Source organism: Sylvia atricapilla, chromosome 1 (assembly GCF_009819655.1).
Source record: "Sylvia atricapilla isolate bSylAtr1 chromosome 1, bSylAtr1.pri, whole genome shotgun sequence".
In the NCBI taxonomy this organism is placed as follows: domain Eukaryota; kingdom Metazoa; phylum Chordata; class Aves; order Passeriformes; family Sylviidae; genus Sylvia; species Sylvia atricapilla.
Genome location: NC_089140.1, coordinates 148,412,135 through 148,430,662, shown reverse-complemented (window position 1 = coordinate 148,430,662; position 18,528 = coordinate 148,412,135). Strand labels below are relative to the sequence as shown.

Here is an 18,528-nt window from a genome sequence, read left to right as displayed (position 1 = left end):
TTACTCAGGGCAAATGACAAGGTTGAGGAATCCTTTTGCAAGCGAGTCCCATGGGATGCTGCAGCATCCTCAGCCCACTGCCATCACAGAGTTAAGAATAGACACAAACTGGGAGCAATTTGGCAAGAATGATAATGGGACCAGTTGGGACCTGTCATCAGCATACTGGGCACTGCAAAAGAGTGATTAAATAGGAAGACACGGACAATTATCGAAGACTAATTGCTTATTGTTGCTAGAACTATATTTTAAATGTGTTTTTCTTTTTAATTGCTTTTGGAGGAAATAAAGTGTCCTTAATTTAATTCTAAAATGTTTGGGAATGGGAAGTCTGCCAGGAACAGGGCAGCTCAGAGGTCTTGTGAAAGCAATTGCCTCTTTCACCAGCCTATATTCATTTCCAGTTATCCCATCCTCTGCCAACTTTCCTGTTTTCTGGTTCATGCCCTGATGTTGGCTGAAGGTCTCTGGGTTGTTGGTGCTTGCAGGAAGCTGCAATAGTTTGTTCATATTCTTTCCTGTATTTTTCATTCATCACTGTCCAAGGGCCTTGACCCAAAGAGGAGCTGAACTCTTCAGGTCCACAGGGGATTTGGAGCAGCAGGCTCTGAGTATAAGGGCAGTTTTTAGGACAGGACTAGCAGTGGTTGACAAGGTGAGATATCTGTGTAGTTTGAACCTGTTACAACACAAACATCTGTATACCTCTGTACTCTGGTAGCACTGAGTGCAGGGAATTCAGCAGGGGCTGAATTTCCCTCACTATTGTGCCAGTATAACGATGAATGAATATGAGGATGTTGTTCCAAATTAAGATGTTCAGGTTCGGTGCAAGGAGCAGGTCCAAATCACAGACAGAAGGTTTAATGCAAGAAGCTAGGAGGTCTTGTGTTATTAAATAACCATTCAGCTTTTTCCTGATGAAAGTGACAGGGAACACAGTTTTTATATTCATAGAAATATCTTTGCTATGGATGTATTCAGCTCTGAAAGTGCTGCAGAAACTCATCATGGACAAATGAATGTAACCAAATCTGTTTCTCTGTGTGCAAATAATTTGCAGGAACGATTTGGAAAATGAAAGAAAACTGGTCTACATTAGGGAGAGCAAGTGCAAAGAGGGGAAACAGAAACAGCATTATGGTTTTTACTTTAGAGGAGACACTGGAAAATCCAAGGATTCTGTTGTCTCAGTAGAATGCCACATGTCACCTGCTCCTCTAAGCTGCCCCAAAACCCAAGCTGATAAATTGTTGCTGACTTGACACAGAGCATGAGGGGAGGGATGGGAAACTTGCCTGTGTGGAGACAGGCAGGATCTGCTCTGTGCAGAGAGTTTCACTGTAGTACAGATATTTTCCTCCTTTCTGATCTTTTCTTGCAATGAGAGAATTGGTTAAACCTATTTCCAAATAAATGATTTCAAAAATAATTCCCTTTTCATTGTTAAGTTCTTTGCAAAGTCCTGAATAAACACTTGCAAAAATGGTTACGGGGGAAAAAAAAAAAAAAAAAAAAAAAAAAAAAAAAAAAAAAAAAGAAGAAGAAATAGAGAAGCTGTTCCAGACATCATTGCTTGAACACAGAAAAACTGAAACATTCCATGAGACCTTCATTGCAGCAACTCCAGCATTGGCTCTGGGTCTTTGGCTTTCCTCCATCAAAGGACCTGATGGACATTATCCAGAGATGTCAGTGATGGTGCTGCTCTCTCCCCTCCCCAGGCCACGGCTCTCCTGGTTCACAGACCAAGATGAGTAAATTTTTAATTAACAGTTGCAATGGTTGATTGACAGAGTACCCTAACTATAACAGCAAAGCTAGGCAAGCCTTGATTTTCTGTTTTTGAAGATCATTTTTACCTTTTATGTGAATGGTATTTACTCATTTGGGCATCTCATGCCTAAAGTTTTGTTGGCCAACTGGTTTGTGTAAAGCCATTCCTGTGTGAGTGTTTGCTCAAAGTCCTGGGCCAAGTTCCCAGCTGCAGAGAGTGGCAGAGGCCAGGGCATGTGCATCAGCTGGGGGTTCAACAGCCAGTTTAAAGGGAAATATCCAATGGAAACTTCTCCATCCCTCCCCTTAATGACGAGCAGAACCGCCCTACCTTTCTCTGCAGCCTGTTCTTTAAAATCAGCTCAAAAATGAGTGAGCAGAGAAGACATTGCTGGAATATGCCTTTCCACTGGGATTAAATGTATTTGTATGTGGTTTTCCAAAATTAAACCTTGGCAGTGGCAAAGAGGGGACTTGGGTGTGAAAATGCAATTAGCCATGAGTCAGGACTCTTGATATACAGGGGGACCAATGAGTTGTGAGTTCTTGCTTTGGAACTTGACAAAGTGGCAAGAACAACTTACTGTGTGTTAATATGAGCAGAGTAAATAACACAAAATATTATTAATGTATTTATTTCCAAGCGGCTCCTTTGGGTGATGTAGACAGAAATGCACCTGGCAAATGATAGTAAATTATGTTCTTCTTGTGGAATAGTCATTGTCTTCCTGTTAGTAACATTCATTCCTCTTTCTTGAGAGTTCTGAGGTCCTGAAAGAAAGGCATTACAAGAATACTGGTGTATTATTTTCACATAATGGTCTCTTACAGACTTCCTGTGGTGTCAATAAGCATCACCCATCAGTTGGGCCATGAAGTAGTTCTTCCATCTTAAAGATGAATTAATGGAGATCCTAAAAGGCTAAAGCTGTCAATGAAAAAGCAAGGCTTTCCTATCATCCTTCTCAGTGGCTGTAGCAACTTCATCCTCCACCTTCCAAAATGTGTTGGATAACATTTTCTCCCTTGGTAAAATATGCACTTAGGGAAGGTCCTAGAAGGAAAAGAATGGCCCCATGCCTATTCATTAGTGTGTGGCAGAGACAATGTCTGTCCTTTTTTTCATGGCCGTCAGGCATTGCAGGGAAATTTTGGCACCCAGGGATGCCAACACTGTGGGCATTGTAGGTAAAAGAACAGGGAAAGGGGTGGGGAGGATAGCATTCTGTTGGCTTAGTGGATTACTTCAAAAATGATTTAACTTTTAATTAGAAGGAGGTTGGGAGATTGCTAGGTCTTTATGCTTTTTTTTTATTTCCCCTTCTGTCATCCAGATTTTATGCTGCCACTTTTAAAATGCAATTTATATATGCAGTTGGAATTAAACTTGGTCCTTCTAATTTTCTGAAGTGCTGTTTCTCTGGTATCTGAATCTTTGTAGGATGGAGATACAGCCACGACTGATTTCTGTGCTAGTGACTGCATGTTCTGATTCAGAGCTCCTGTGCTCCTAAGCCAGTAATGATTCACTCTCACAGCAGTGGTGTGAGCAGTCTCAGCTTTTATATGCCATCTGTGTGAGTGAGCTGAATCTGCAGAAACGGGACCCTGTGCACATGGCTTTTCCTCTGCTCATGGATGAAAATATTAAAGCAAATCCGTATGGTCCATGAGATGTTTTCTGTGTCAGGAAGGGAGTAAAGCTGCCTGTCAAACCAAGCTGTTCTCCCTGATGAAAGGGGGCTGTTTTTAAACACTCCTTTCCATAGTATTTTGCACGCCAGCCATGTGTGCTTTCTCATCTGACATCCCATTGAGATCCTTGGCTCCGGTACTGCAGGAGGGAAGTGTGTTCTGGGAAGGAAGGAAATTATCTCTCAATATGTACACAAACACTTGGGCACACACACACACACACACTCTTAAATCAATTTAAATGAATAGATTTTTTTTTTTTTTTTTTAGGGATGCGAAAAAAAAATTAATCTGGTTGAGCCAGACTTAATTGCTTCCCTTTTGTTTGGATTTTCTATTTTCTCATGAAGATATTAGAAAGAAATGCTCTGAGCTATTATTAGATACAAAGGTAGAGATAGAGGGCAAAGGGTTCATTTACAATTCCTACAGCAAACCACTGAAGCTAAAAGGCAACTGGTGAGCGGCTTGAAAATATAGATTCATCCACTAAGCTTAGGGAGTATTTCCAAAGGTTTGTGCTGGTCTGGGGATCTAACCCTTTGTGCAGCTGTAAAACCCACTGGATGGAGAAAGCAGAAAACAAGTGGATTTTTAATTTTTTTTTTTTTTTTTAGTTAATGAAAGGAGTTGCCTTGCAGGGAGAAGCTTGAAAACATGAACTGATATAACGTAATGAATTGATATAAATACACTGCTTTTGAAGAAAGCAACTGGACTTCAGCTCTGTGTCAGGAGACTGGGAAGCATAAAGGTTATCCACAGACACGCATTCTTTGTGTTTTGAGACACTCAAGTCAGTTAATCCCTGATAATGGGATACCATTATAACCACTACCTCACCTCATGATCTTAGGGCAATACTGCGAGAAGCAAATTGATCATGTTGGGCAGGACAGCCCATGGCATTACAGTGTGCTGTTGCAGAAGAAATCCAACACCAAAAAGGTTTTCTAGCCCTTCCCTAAAATGCAGTGGTGATTATCGCTTCCTTTCAGAGAATCAGAGATGGGCAGAGACCTCTGGAAATCATGTGGTTCTGTCCCTGTTGAAGCAGGGCCACCTAAAACCACTTGCCACGGACCATGTGCAAATGGCTTTTGAACCTTCCTGGGCACCCTGTGCCAGCACTGGGCCACCTTCATAGTAAAGAAAATATTTCCTGATGGTCAAAGGGGAGCTCATGTGTTTCAGCATGTGCACATAGCTTCTGATACTGCCACTGTGCAGCACTGAATCAAAGAGCCTGGCTCTGTCCTCTTTGCAGCCTCCCTCTGATGCCTTAAGTTTTAGCTTTCATATTTTTCAGATTCTCTGCTGCCCACATGTGTGGCTCCAAGCTTCATGTTAAGTGTTAGTAAGTTCTCTTGTCAGGGTAGGTAGAAAAAACAAACCCTTTCCAGCTTGAAACCAGGAACACTGTTATAAGCTTCAGCCCCAAAAGGTATAAACAACAGAGAACTGAAGAGAGCAACAAGGAGGATGGAACTTCACAATCTGAAGCTGTAATTGGATAATTAGCCCAAATATGGACCAAAACTTGCAGAAGTGTGAAACCTCATGACTGCTCATCCATTTTTTAACCATTTTGGGAACATCTTGGGTGTAGCCCTGGCCAGGCTCTCGTACTTCCCAAGGTGTACCCTTAAAGGCCTTTTAATAAATACCTACTTTATTCTCTTAGCTCTGTCTAGTCTCTGTTCTAAGTTAGCCCCACAAGGCATCACCTCCAGGTGTTCATCTACATTGCTGAGATCCCCTGGAGTCTTCCCCAGCCTGAGCAATCCCAGTTCTCACATCCTGTCCTCACAGGAGAGATGCTCCAGTCCCTTAATCCTCTTTGTGACCCTGCCTTGGAGTCTCTCCAGTGTGTCCATGTCTCTCTTGCAGTGAGGAGCCCAGAACTGGATACAGCACTCCAGTACTCCTCAACAGTGTTCTAATTGTCAAAAAAAAGAAAGGAAATTCTGGAACAGTGGCTGTTCCAACTGAGACACCAGACACCAACACTGGGTTTGGGTACCTTCAGCTTGAACACTGAAGGGGTTTTTTATGTTCTTTTTGCCAAACCTCTTGGATCTGATGCTGCTGCATTTGGGCAGCTTTGGTCAAGGAGGGGTTTTCATCTGGGTATCTCAGTTTTGCTGGCCTGACCTCTGGAATAAATGTTCCTTTCTGAACTTTTTTTCTTTTTTGGCAATGGCTTCAGTTTATTTTTTATCCAGTGGCTGCGTTGAGGCTTGTTCAGTTTGCCAGGCTAAAGGGCATCACAAGAACATGCATCATTTTGTAGTTTTTGTCTAAGGCAACAAAACAAAAATAAGTTTAAAAAATCACTTTGGTGTATTTTTTTTTTCTGTGAAAACTCCTGAAGCATAAAAATAGTGTCTTTCCTTGAAGAGGGGATATTATTAATGTAAATCCAATGCAGAGGAATAATATGATGTATGTCAAAAGGCAAGCAACCGAGGAGGAGCTGGAGTGATGGAAATGCCTCACGGGCATATGGGATTGTGGGGATAGGTATTCACACAAAGGATGCTTTCTTACATGTGCCCAGGGCTTTCTCTTATCTCTGAACATGAACCCATAGAGAAATAGAAATGTTCCTGTATTAATAGTGCATTGGAGATAACCCTCATCTGAAAAACACAGTAATACTGCACAACTGGGAACCCTTTCAGAGCAGGGAATTGGACTGGCAATTTCATAGTGTGTTGGTAATGAAACATTTTGGTTCTGTATAAGCAAATGGGCAAGGTTAATGGACACATTACTCTGGCTGTCATTGTCCCAGCAGTAACCAATTTAGAGGCTTTATATTTTCTGCTGTCCCAGTAAGGGAAAGAAAAGTAGAAAATTAAAAATAGAAATCCCAGAGTGATTTAAAGTGCAAAGTGTGAATGAGCTTGTAGTACTCCAGTTTAATTTAAAATCCCTCTTTTCCTTATAATCTGGATTTTAATATAGGTATCACATTGCGCATTCTGCTGATGTCTGTCCTGCTCCAAAAGCTCACCTCCATACAGAAGGATTTATTCTGGCTGTAACACATGAACATGGGCCTCCAGCCCTGGATCTCTCTAGCTGCAGTTTGTATTGATGGTTTCTGTTTGTATTTGTCTTCCCCTCATGCTGTTGATTTGCAGCTCCATTAGAAATGGTCTGTGGCTTAGGCCTTCAAGAGAGGAGGTTAAAAAAATATCGTCTGGTGTCTGTGTATAGATCATAATTGGTTTTATTCCATAGCTCTTTCTACAGCTGTGGACAGATATCATGCCTTCATGAGCTGTTTTTTCTCAAGTAGATTCCCTGCACAACAGCACAGTATTGGGTTTTCTTTCCCAAAATTAAGTGCCCCCCACTCCTGGTTTCGTTGAGGTTGCTTTTTTTGTGGTTGAGTCTCCTGTTGAGATTAATGCCATTTCTGAAGCAGGTGTCCAGCCTAATGAGGACTTGTTTCCTTGACTTGCAGACATCCTGGTTGATGGCAAGGTCTGTGACTGCGACGCCGTGGTGACCTGCCAGGTGGGGGACCCTGTCCCCTTGCAGGTGAAGTTGACCAACTGGAGCAAACACAGTGTGGGGCCCTTTGCTCTCACCATGATGCCCTACCAGGATTACCAGAATGGGGTGCACAACTACGACCTGCAGGATGCCATCACCTTTGTGGGGTCCAACACCTTCCACATCGACACCGTGAGTCGTTTTATCGCAAGTGTCAGCATTTTGAATGATGTGCATTTGAAAGGGCCTCTGTTACTCTGTTGTGCGTTTTAAGGCAGAGGAATTTTTGGACAGCCCCAGGATTATGGCAACTATTGCTAACAGTGCTGCTGTGTTTGTCTGGAGTGGTCTCTCCGAAATGGTTTAAGACTGCAATTTCCTACCATGCAAACCACGAGTAAATTATCAGAGGCAGCGACTTCTGGTCGCTCCAGATCTGGCTGAATGTGAACGGGTAACCCTAGATTGAATGTTCAATACCATATTGCCAGTCCCTTGAGTCACACAGCACAGCCTGCAGTAATAGATTTCAAATAACTTTTTTTTTTTTTTTCCTTTAGTCCGTAAGAAACATTCCCCAGGCTGAGCCAAGGAACTCAGCAAATCAGTTTTAGTCAGGTCCCGAGGAAACACAACAGACTGCAAAAAGAAAATGCTAAGCATTAATGGGCAATCTGATGAGCTGGTTCATTTCCTGGATTCTTAGCATACTGTTATAAAACCATACAGAAATGCTTAAAAGGAGGCAGAAAAAAAAGGGCCCCTTTTAAAAACAATAGAGATTATGATTTTTCTCTCAATTTCTCTAGAAAATTCAAGTGTAGCAGCTTTTCGCTTCTAAGGCCAGACACTGAAAATACAGAACACTACTTTCTCCCATATCCTTCCCTCCCAAAAATACAACAAAATACCTGGTATGAAAATTTGCAGGCAATGCTGCAGGGTGGAATGAACAGCATTTCTGTTAACTCATGAAATAAACATGAAGAAGGGAGTGAGTGTTTGGGATAACACTTAGGACCTTTGTTTAGGTCAGCTCTTCAGATTGGTAATAAAATGTATCTGTTGTAATTTGATATATAAATGAACCTTAGTTAGAAAGAAATTAAAGGTTAACCACAGAGATAGTCACCATGCATATTTTTCAATTACTCATCACGGGAGAAAATATTTCTAGAAGCTAATGAGCATGAAATATACTATCAACTTGAATTTTAATGGGGACTAACTGCATTCTTATAGCTGAATAATTTAAATATGTCAACAGAAATCATCCAGGGATGGCTTTCTTTGACGCTGTTTCTGACAATGTGGAGTTTTTAATCAGAGTGGTGGTGTTTGGATGCCCAGCTGCCAAAGGGCCTGACCCTCCAGGCTAATGAGGGAAAAGGGAGATGTCAGTGTGATGTATTCTTACCTTCTGATTGAGTCTCCTACAGGGCAAAAAGTCAGGAGGTCACATCTCTGGTGCCTGCCCAGGCAGCCTTCTCATACGTTACGGTCCCTGCTTTTGCCCCATTGCTCAGTGTTTTGACATTTCTCCTGTAAACACAATCCCCAAGAAGTTAAAAATAGAATTGTTTTCTGCTGCTTGTCCTCCTTTCCATACAAAAAGGTGAAATGAACAAAATGTCGACTCTTAGACAAGAAGTGTTACATTTCACAGTGTGTAGCGTTGGCACTACACAGGCTGGTAGGGAAAGTGCTTGGTCATGTTTCTTTGGGGTATAGAGCCCTCATTGTGGAAGAAAATCCTTTATGTCTACCAGAGGCTCTTCCTTCCCTCCTAATAACTAATTTAGGAATGAAAAGTAGATTTCAGGAAGTTCCACCTGTTTGGAGGGGATGCACCCCTGGTTTGTGCACTTGATGCTCCAGGGAAGAACCACCATGCTCAGAACTGTGCTTATGCTCTGAGTTTGGCCAAAAGTCAGACAGATGCTGGTTAAAGAAACAAAGAAGCTCATGGCTGGGTGGGATGAAAGACAGCCAGAGTTTCTCTTTTTTAAAAACAAAAGTTGAGATACTGGCCCAGATTCCCTGCTGGTTTTCAACTCAGTGCTGCTGTGTGGAAGCTGCTAAAAATGTCCCATCATTTTTTTAACCTGAGGTCATGGGCACTTGACTGTTTTTCTTTTTTAGTGGAGGTGGCTTGAGGTGCTGCCCTTTCCCAGCTGCTTGTGAAAGATGGTTCCCTCTCCTCCATCAGGACAAGACACTGTGAGCACTTGTTTCTGTGCAAAGTTGTCCAGTTTAGCAAAAACTATGTTGGTCAGCAGTTTAAGTTAATTGGGCTGCCTTCACACTCACACTGGCACAGGAATACTGACATGATTTATTGCAGGGCTGAGCTGGGTGGGAGGAAGAATGGAGAATCAAGTCTGGTTTGGTGGATCATGGGTGCGTGGTCAAGAAGGAGTGGGAGCATCAGGTATTACAGCAAGGGCAGATACTCCTATACCCCGAAAACTCACTCTGTTGTCATGCAGAAACTTCATTATTGGTGCAAAACAACCCCAGCAGATCTCTCTGGCTTCCTAAATCATCATTTCATATTAAACGTCATGCTCAAAAATGCACCATTACTTTTGATTCCAGACTATAAAGTCTCAAAGCAGTTTCTGCTGCTACCTGGAAGACAGGGGATATATGCAGGAATTTTCAGGATGCAGATGCCGCTTTGCAGTGTGAATATAAATTGTGGAAAGGGCAAAAGTTACACAATTTTGTATTATCTTTTCTTGTGGCTTGAAGTCCAAGTTAGAAGATTTGCCTTGGAAGTAATGTAATGATGCCTATTCACCTCTTTGTGCTTTTACCTCAGTTCAATGCAGCAGCCTGGGCTTGTGTCACAAAGTCTCTGCTGGGATATGCTGCTTCAAAAAGCAAAGTCTTTTCTGGAAAATTTTAAAGGATATTGAGTTATTTCCATGCATTTTAAATTAAGTAAAATCTGTATATTTAACCACAACTTCTAATTTGACTAGCCTTACTTTTCTCTTTATTTGACAGAAAAAAATTACGACTTAAATATTTGCCATTTTTTGTTCATTGGGTGATTTTGAAACACGAGTTAACGTGGTAGAACCTACCCATTAAAATACAGAGGATTGATTTATTTTTTTATCTTGCTTCACAACATGAAGTTTATCTTTTGCCCTATTATTATTTTTTTTTAGTTCTTACCAGTTTATTTTCATTGAATAATTAGTCGATCAGACAGAGATGCTTTTTGCTAAATCAAAACAAAAAATAATGTCTTCTGTGGAGAATCCTGTATCTCCCAGCAATTCATCCTTTCCTGTTGTCCCTGCTTGTGCCATTACTTATTCTCAAGCAGGATTTTTTCCTGTGTGTGTTATCACGCACAAGCTTGAGCTATTGGTAGTGGGAGATGAGGAGAAATTCATTAGTAGATGGTCATTTTGAATCAGCTCAGAAGCCAGGGTGAACATTTGCTCACTTCTGGCAGGTCCTCTGTGGCCCATCTGGAACGAATTATTTTTCTTGGCACTGTTTTATTCACACTGTAAACTCTTTGGGGCAGCGAGCAGTAGCTGGCACCAGCCCTAATCTCCAACTGAGCTCCCTAAGTACTACAGCAGTATAAATAAGTAGTAATTAGAACTAAGCAATCGCAGTCCCACATGGTAGCCTAAATCAGGGAAGGATTAGGATGGAGCTAGAAACTTAATTTTTCTTCTACCTTGCTGGAACAAAGGAGTAATGTGGACTTTTTTCCTTGATTTTCTGTCGTTATTTTCTGAGGTACAAGCTGCTCATCTTTGTTTCCACTAATGAAGGAATTTTAATAAAACCTGTTTTAACTCTGCCCTGACTCAGGAATGTCAGCATCCTGATGAATGATTCAACACACATACAGGCACATATCTGGGCAGTGGCACTACCAGAGCTGTGTTCTCCTGTCTGAAGGACAACACCAATTTGGTCCGGGTCAGGCACGAGTCGTGTTCCTCGTTCTTTAGCTGGGTCATGCAGAGCAGTCAGTGGGGTAGTGTGTCCTTCCAGCTGTGGAGGTGACCACCTAAACCACTCTGAGTGCCTGAGCAAGTCACCAGAGCTTATGCAGTTTAGGGAACATTTTCCCTCAATCTGCATTTGATCAGACTAATGCTTGTGTTGAACAGCTGGCTTAGATGTGGGCATACACCTTACAGACACCTGAGTGGATTCAGTTCCAGACCTGAATGAGGAGATGTTACCAGGGATGCTGGCCCTCTAAGCTCCCATGGAGGTGTGGTCTGCAGCAGGTAGAACCTGGCTTATTAACACAGGGCTGAGATTCAGTTACCTAAAAGTAGATGTTTGCCATTATCCAGGTGCTGTTCCTATCCTACCAGATGCTGTCAGGAGTTCTGTAAGACATCCTGGGCATCTTCCCAGTCTTGTGCAGGTGTCTCAGTGCCTTAGGCTGTCCCATTACCTGCATTTAGACAACTCTCTTCTGCCTCTGCAGGCTGCCTGGGGAGACCGTTCTGTGTTTGCCCCACTGTCTGCATTGACTAGGTATCCTCCTTTTGTAGTAGGAACTTGGATACTTTGGACTCCCAAATGTAGGTTTAACCTCAAAATTAGTCCTGTGCCTGGTGCAGCAGCTGGGCTGGATGTGACCCTCTACTGACCTGGCTGCTGCAGCTGAATGTCTGATCTTTTGGGAATGTTTGTAGGCAGCCCCACTGGAGACACAGCCTTACTTTCCAAAGTTGGTTCCTGTTTTGAAGGAAACATCTTGTAACTTCTGCAGAGCCACCTGCGCTTAGCGAGGTGAAGGTTTTCAAGCTCATTTTGCTTCCCTGTTTCTTCTCCAAAGCACAAGTGTTGATTCAGTGGTGGTGGTACAACAGCTGTGGGTAGAGCCCAAACCATGAGTGTGATGTCTGGTGTTGATGCTGATGAGCCTGAAGCCACTTTCCTGCTTGCCAAAGGCTCTAAGCTGGGCTGTGACAGATATTCCTTCGTGGTGCAGCAAGACTGGGAAAAACAGACCCGGAGCTTGGAAAAGCTAAGGGTCTTGAGGAGGCTTTGTTTGCTGTTTGCCTGCACCCACTGCTGGCATTAGTGCCTGCCTCTGGATGAAAGTCCACATCATTGCCAGTGAGGCAGAAATCAGGCAGGCAGCCCTGGGAGAAGGGGAAGGAAGCAAGAGGGGGCATGGCTTGATGTTGTTGTGCGTGTCCAGACGCGGTGCCAGAGGGCAAGGACTTTTCCCCAGCAAGTGGAGGAGATGCCAAGGACAGGGTCAGGGGAGCAGCTGTGGCTGCTTTGATCATTCACGTGGATGACATGATGATGATACAAGTTTGCTGTAGGTCAGCAGAAGAGCTCAGCACCAGAACCAAGGGGAGCCTGGGCTCTCCAGCTCTGAGGATGTGGCTGCTTGTGAACAGACAGAATGGTTTGGGTTGGAAGGGAGCTTAAAGCTCATCTCATTCCAAGCCCCCCCTGCCATTGGCAAGGACACCGTCCCCCATCCCAGGTTGCTCCAAGCCCCACCCAGACTGGCCTTGAACACTTCCAGGGATGAGGCATTTATAGATTACCTGGGCAACCTGTGCCAGTGCCTCGCCATCCCCATAGTAAAGAATTTTTTCCATATATGTATCCTAAATTTCCCCTTTTTCAATTTGATCCCCATACTCTTTGTCCTATCACTACAGATCCTGATGGAGAGTGTTTTCCAGCTTCTCTGTTGCTCATTGAGATACTGGAAGGTGCTGTGAGGTTTCCACTCGACCTTCTATTCTCCAGGCTGAACAACCACAACTTTCTCAGCCTATCTTCATAGAAAAGCTGCTCCAGTACCTTTAGCAACTTTGTGGCCCCTCTCTGGACTTCTTCCAGTTTAGAGAGGTCCAACATAGCAGACTGATAGCCCAGGGGACTACACAGGATCCATGTCTCCTGGCTAAAAACCCAGCAGTGAACATTTAAAAAAAAAACAACCTAGCACAGGAGAAAATGGAAAAAGCTCATTCCCTTCAATTCTAAAGCTAAAAAGAATCTGCCCTATGGAAGGTGGTGGCTGGAAGTTTTCAACTCTGTGAAATATCCTTGAGTTCCCCGAACCCCTGGAATTTTCTGTTGATCATTTGCCTTCCCCTCTTCCCCACCATGTCCTTCCCACCGTCCCTGTTCTGGTCCTCCCAAGCAGTGGCAGGTTGTCCTTTGGCAAAGGGTATCTGTGAGCACTTTCCCAGTTCACACCCCATTGTGTATGTCCCAGTTTACCATACAATGAATTTTTTTTTGTAGTGGGGAACAGCCCTGATCACCTGTCTCAGAGCCTCAGCCTTTACTGGGACTTTTCTACTGGGATGAAACTGCCTTTTCTCAATTCTTTGAAAAATTCCATCCAGTGGAGTGGCTTTGTGTTGATTTGGTGTTTTGCATTTGCTGTAACTTTAACTCAGTTCTAGGCATCCTGAAACTGGATTTAACATCTTGTGGAAGCAGATACTAATTCAAACATTATCACATGCTGAACAGTGGTGGGAGTGTTAAAGTTAGAAACTACTGAAGTGTCTTGCTGAAATGATGGACTGAGATATATTATTTGTTGTGAAGATATGGATTGTAGATGAATTTGTGGTGAAGAAAGATACATAAATGTAGAAACAGTGTGAACTCTGTATATTCAATTTGGACAAGTAAAATCAGGATGGCTACTGTTTCTGGGAAGTTTCTTGCTAAACTTTATTATTTCAATGGTAGTGACCTAAGTTCCTGATTAGAATTTGCAGTTAGATTGTGTCTCAGTAATAAGTGAGAATGAACTTAGTTAAGCTGTTAAAAGGTGTTTAACCATCTATTTAACATTAATTCAGAGGCAAGATTTAGAGCTTTAATAGAGATGTTGGTAAATGCAGTCTAAGGAGAGATTTAGGGTGATCTCTACCTTAAATAAATTCTGCTTTGGAATCAGTGGCTTCTAAAGGTTCATGTTCTGTTTTGAGCTTTGGCACAGATTTACTGCATGAGTGAATAACAGGATTAATTTTTTAATCTAACAGTTTTACTAGAATAGAGACAAGATGTTAACTCCTTTTTGCATGAAAGCATTACTAAGATGTGAATCTGGAGTACTGTAAGACCCTTTGAAGGAGCTAATGAATTGCAAAATGCAATTAATTTGCTTTGTTGATGGTTTGTTTGTACTGATTTTTGTGCTTTCTTTGCCAGGTAAAGCCAACCAAAGACTCTGTGTACTTTGGAGCACTTCTCTTCCTCTACACGGGGGATTTCTACCTGAATATCAAATTCCATGAAGATAACTGCAGCAGGGAGCTGCCTCTGTCCTGGCTCTGCCTTCCCAGTGTCCACATCCGTGCCACGGAGCCTGTGGCCCCAGTGAAGCTGTAAATGCACTGTGTGCTACTTGATTAACCACAGCACACAGCAGGGCTTGGCACATCCTCTGCTTGACCCCAGCTTGTTCCTGTCCAGCCCCAGGACACAGTCTCTGCTTTGGAGGAACGCTTTCTGAATTGGCTGATAGTCATTTGGACAGCTGCTTTAGCTTATTTCAGAGGGAGAAAGAGATTATAACTATGCTGAAGTTTTCCTCTGTTTCCAGAAAGCATTTGAAACTGTTTGCATTATACTTCAATATACTCCATTGGTATCAGTGGTTTGAAAGAGTCTTGAGGGCTGAATTTTGCCATGTGTTTGAAGGTCTTCAATCCTATTAGAATAATCCTGTTTGATCATTTTTCAATAAGATTTGTGTATCTGTATGAAATTCCTCCTGGTTTATGCTGGACCCATGGCATGTTCCCTTGGGGTATAGATTTCTGTTAGATTTGTTCACTGGCTTGCTCTTGTTCATTTGTTTGCTGAGAATTTGGTGTCTTTGGTAGTAAATGGCAGTAGTAGTGTTTTTTAGTGTGTTACTGAAAGTAAGAATAGCCTCCAGTTATTCTCTCCCTCCCCTGAGCCCAGTGCTACTCACTCCTGGTAAACTCACTGCCTTTAGTTTGGCAGATCTATGAACTGGGAAGGAGAGAGGATGAGAAAGAGAAAAAGAGTTTTGTCCTTGAGAGAATAAATAAGCCAACTTTTGGGCTGCCTAAGGCTTGCCTGTGAATTTAGGCTTTCACAGTTCTGTTTTACACATAGTCACTTGAAATATTTGCAGACTCTTAAAGATCCACCAGAATTAATCAGATGATTATTAATATAATTTTTCAGGAGTTTTTGCAAACTCTTCTCATCAGATTTTTCATAAAATTATGCTGCTTTTTAAATGTGTCTGGTTTTTTTTCCTTTTTCTTTTTGTTTTCTTTAAAGTTTGGGTTTGTTTTTTTTTTTTTTAAGTTTAATTACTAGGCACTTAAGACCATGGAATTCCTGAGTGTGAAAGTAGTTGTTGAATGTACTGATAATTTAGCCTATTTTTCAGAATAATGTTTTTGTATAGTGAGACATGTTTTTACCCCATGTAAAGCAGGGAGATGTCTTAGCTGTATGATTAATACATTATTTCATGGACCATATGTTTAAAACCTATCTCAGTCTTTTCTTAAATACATAGTTAAATTCAGTGGTAGTATGCTTTGGGGGTGGATGTGGCAGGGACACTCCACTTAGCTCTACATGATTTAAATCTACATGCACAACCTCTTTGCAGAATGTTTGTTTCTTTACAATTCATGCAAACCTGTGCCCCCACTGAACGCCTGGCCTGACCCTTCCTGCTCAGTTCTGGCTCTCTGCATCATGCCCGGGGGTACTTCCACACAACTGCTGCTTTCCATAGGAAAGACAGTGCTCAAAGCTCCATTCATTGCATGCTTGCAACTGACTGTTCATCCTAAATATATTCCTAACCTGAGGGATCTATAGCTGTGGCATGGTGGCTGTATTTCCAGTGTATGCAGGGTATTATCTCTAAAAACCTGTGTTGTGGCAATGTTATCAATGTTTGTGCTCAAGCTGTGGCTCTCTACTTAGCCCTGAAAGTGGAAGTTTTCAGTCTTAACCTGATGAAAATCTGAACCCTGCTGAAGACTTATTTGCAATGATTCACTGCTCTGTCAAATGCCAGTGAGGTGCAGTAACAAAACTGTTCCTTAGACTGGCACAGTGGCTCTAGGCCTGAGACACCCAGCAGAGAGGGTCCAACAGCTGAGCTGGGCTGTTTTCCTGTGTTGGTGGAGCTTGGCTGACCAGACTGAGCCATCAGGCTGAATTCTCTGTCACTGGATAGGCAATTCACAGGAAAATATGATCCAAGGAGGGCAGGAACTAAACCAGTACATCTCCTCTGTAAAAGCTTGGTTTTGACATGACTATGTTGCACAACACTGTTGCAGCAAAATCCAAATTGGGTTTTATTTAGTGTTCCCAGAAGATAATCTGTAGATTCTAGGAATACAGCTAAGGCTTTATAACAACCACATTGCATTTGAAATAAAAAATATTGTAAAGCAGATGCTGTTGCAGTCAGGATGCTTCAATTTACTCAGCTAAGGGACTATTCTCTAATTAATTTTGACTGTGTTCTCTGAGAAGAGAGAGTCTTGTTCTGTGGAGCCTGTCCTGGGATACAACATTCCTGTGCCTTTTACCTTTAAAGGATCCTGATCTACAGCCCACTGAAGCTGTTTGGAATGGGAACAGGGTTTATTATAACAGCAGAAAGCAGGCTGCATATTTTCTAGGTATCCAATATGCCATTATAAATCTGCCATATGTGCACATCAATATAAGTTCCTATGTGTGAGCTGACCCTTAAAGGTCTATCTGTTCATTATATGGTGGACTACTCTGTCCCTTGTCAACTTGGAGGCTTAGTTGATTTGGCAATTATGGTATCTTCCCCAGTTTTCTCACACTTCTGCTTGTCTTGGTGAGAGAGATGAAACACAAGAAGTCCTTCCTTCTGGGGATCATTTTTAACTTGTCCAGAAGGAAGATATTTAAGTGTTAGTGTAATTAGGAGATGGGTTGAGGGAAAGGTGCTTAAAGTCACTGGGGTTGCTGTCAGGATTGGTCCTTGTATTGCTTGAAAGAAGGATGATACTTGTCTTATCTGCTTTCCTTTCTTGGTACTGAAAACTTCTTTTTCTTTCTCTGAAACACCCAGCAATTATTTTGAACATGATGAGCTGAACTGTTCATTGTAAATCTGATACAAACCAGTGGTTGCAATAAATTATTCCTAATTTAAATGGCCATTGCTGAGAGCAGATGTTGATCCCATCTATGAATGCACTGGAGAAGCATAAGTTATGTAACTTTAACTGAAATAAATACTTATGTCTTGTTACTTACACCTCTGCCAGTCTCTCCAGTCTGTAGTTCTTGGTTGTGTTCTTGTGTGTTTTTGCTGATAATAATGCATATCTCTTAATTCTGTATTGTGTCTGTGAAAGGATGTGTTGGACCCCGGCACTGAAATTTCAGCTTCACTCAAACTTTCTGTTCCTGGATGAACTCAGAGATGGTGAACCCTGTCTGCTGTATAGTGTGGCTCCTGTGTCAGTGCCCACTCACTGTCAGCTGAGGAGAGAGAGAAACAGAGGCACTCACACAGAAGGCAACAAATGTCCTGAAGTTTTGTCCAGGGAGGCTTAGGTTGGATATTAGGAAAAGGTTTTTCCCCCAGAGTGTGGTTGGGTGCTGGAACAGGCTCCCCAGGGAATGGGTGACAGCCCAGAGCCTGAGAGATCTCAAGAAGTGTTTGGATAATGCTCTCAGGCACACGGTAGGACTCTTGGGATGGTCCTGTGAGGGGATGGGAGTCAGATTTGCTGATTCTTGCGGATCCTTCCAACTTGGCTTAATTTGTGACTCTGTGAAATGCCTCAGTGTCCCAATACTGATGTTGAGGGTGGTGAGGCCCTAGCACAGGTTGTCAGAGAAATGATGGCTGCCCCATCCCTGGAGACGTTCAAGGTTGGGTTGGACAGGGCTCTGAACAACCCGATTCAGCTGAGCATATCCCTGCTCATTGCTGGAGGATTGGAACTAGACCTGTAAATGTTCCTTGTAACCCAGAGCATTCCATGATTCTATCTCCCTTTCCATCCTTAAAGAAACAGTTCAAAGGCTGCAAGGACCACCTTGAAAGACTGACTGCAAGAACTTAAAAACCATTTGATGTCCAGCCTTGTCTGAGCTCCTTCTGTCAGTCCTGGGGCTCCTGTGTTTGGATTCCCAATCTAGAAGCTCATAAGGTTTCCTTAGTGAGGGACAGCTGCACGCTCCCTTCCTTGAGTCCTCTGGCTCCCTTCCTGGGTGTAGGCAGTGTGTTTGTCCCTGGAATGGGGCCGTGCATCCATCCTGCTTGCACTCCACACCCCAGAGCAGAGCTGGCTGCCAGATCCCTGGGGTGGAACCAAACCCTCTGCAGCTCTGGGTGTGCAGCTCAGCTGTGTGGGCACAGGGGGGATTTGAAGGCTTCCCTGCAGGTAGCTGCTTTACAGAGCTTTGCAAACATTCGTGTTCTTTTCTTAATATAGAAGACACAAAAGATCTGGACAAAGTTTTTGTGTCAAGTGTTCCGTGATAGCTGTTTCCTTCTGGGGT

General features: G+C 42.7%; 1 protein-coding gene across 2 annotated transcripts in view; it reads left to right on the top strand.

Annotated features, from left to right (window-relative positions):
• Positions 1 to 17,272, top strand: part of TRAPPC9 (trafficking protein particle complex subunit 9) — a 462,611-nt gene extending 445,339 nt beyond the window's left edge. For both annotated transcript variants that reach the window (XM_066336558.1, XM_066336551.1), the window contains 2 exons: positions 6,947 to 7,170; positions 14,179 to 17,272. In XM_066336558.1, coding sequence (XP_066192655.1) covers positions 6,947 to 7,170; positions 14,179 to 14,358 — 404 coding nt within the window. In that variant the 3' untranslated portion in view covers positions 14,359 to 17,272. The remainder of the gene's footprint in view (positions 1 to 6,946; positions 7,171 to 14,178) is intronic.
• Positions 17,273 to 18,528: the final 1,256 nt, after the last annotated feature.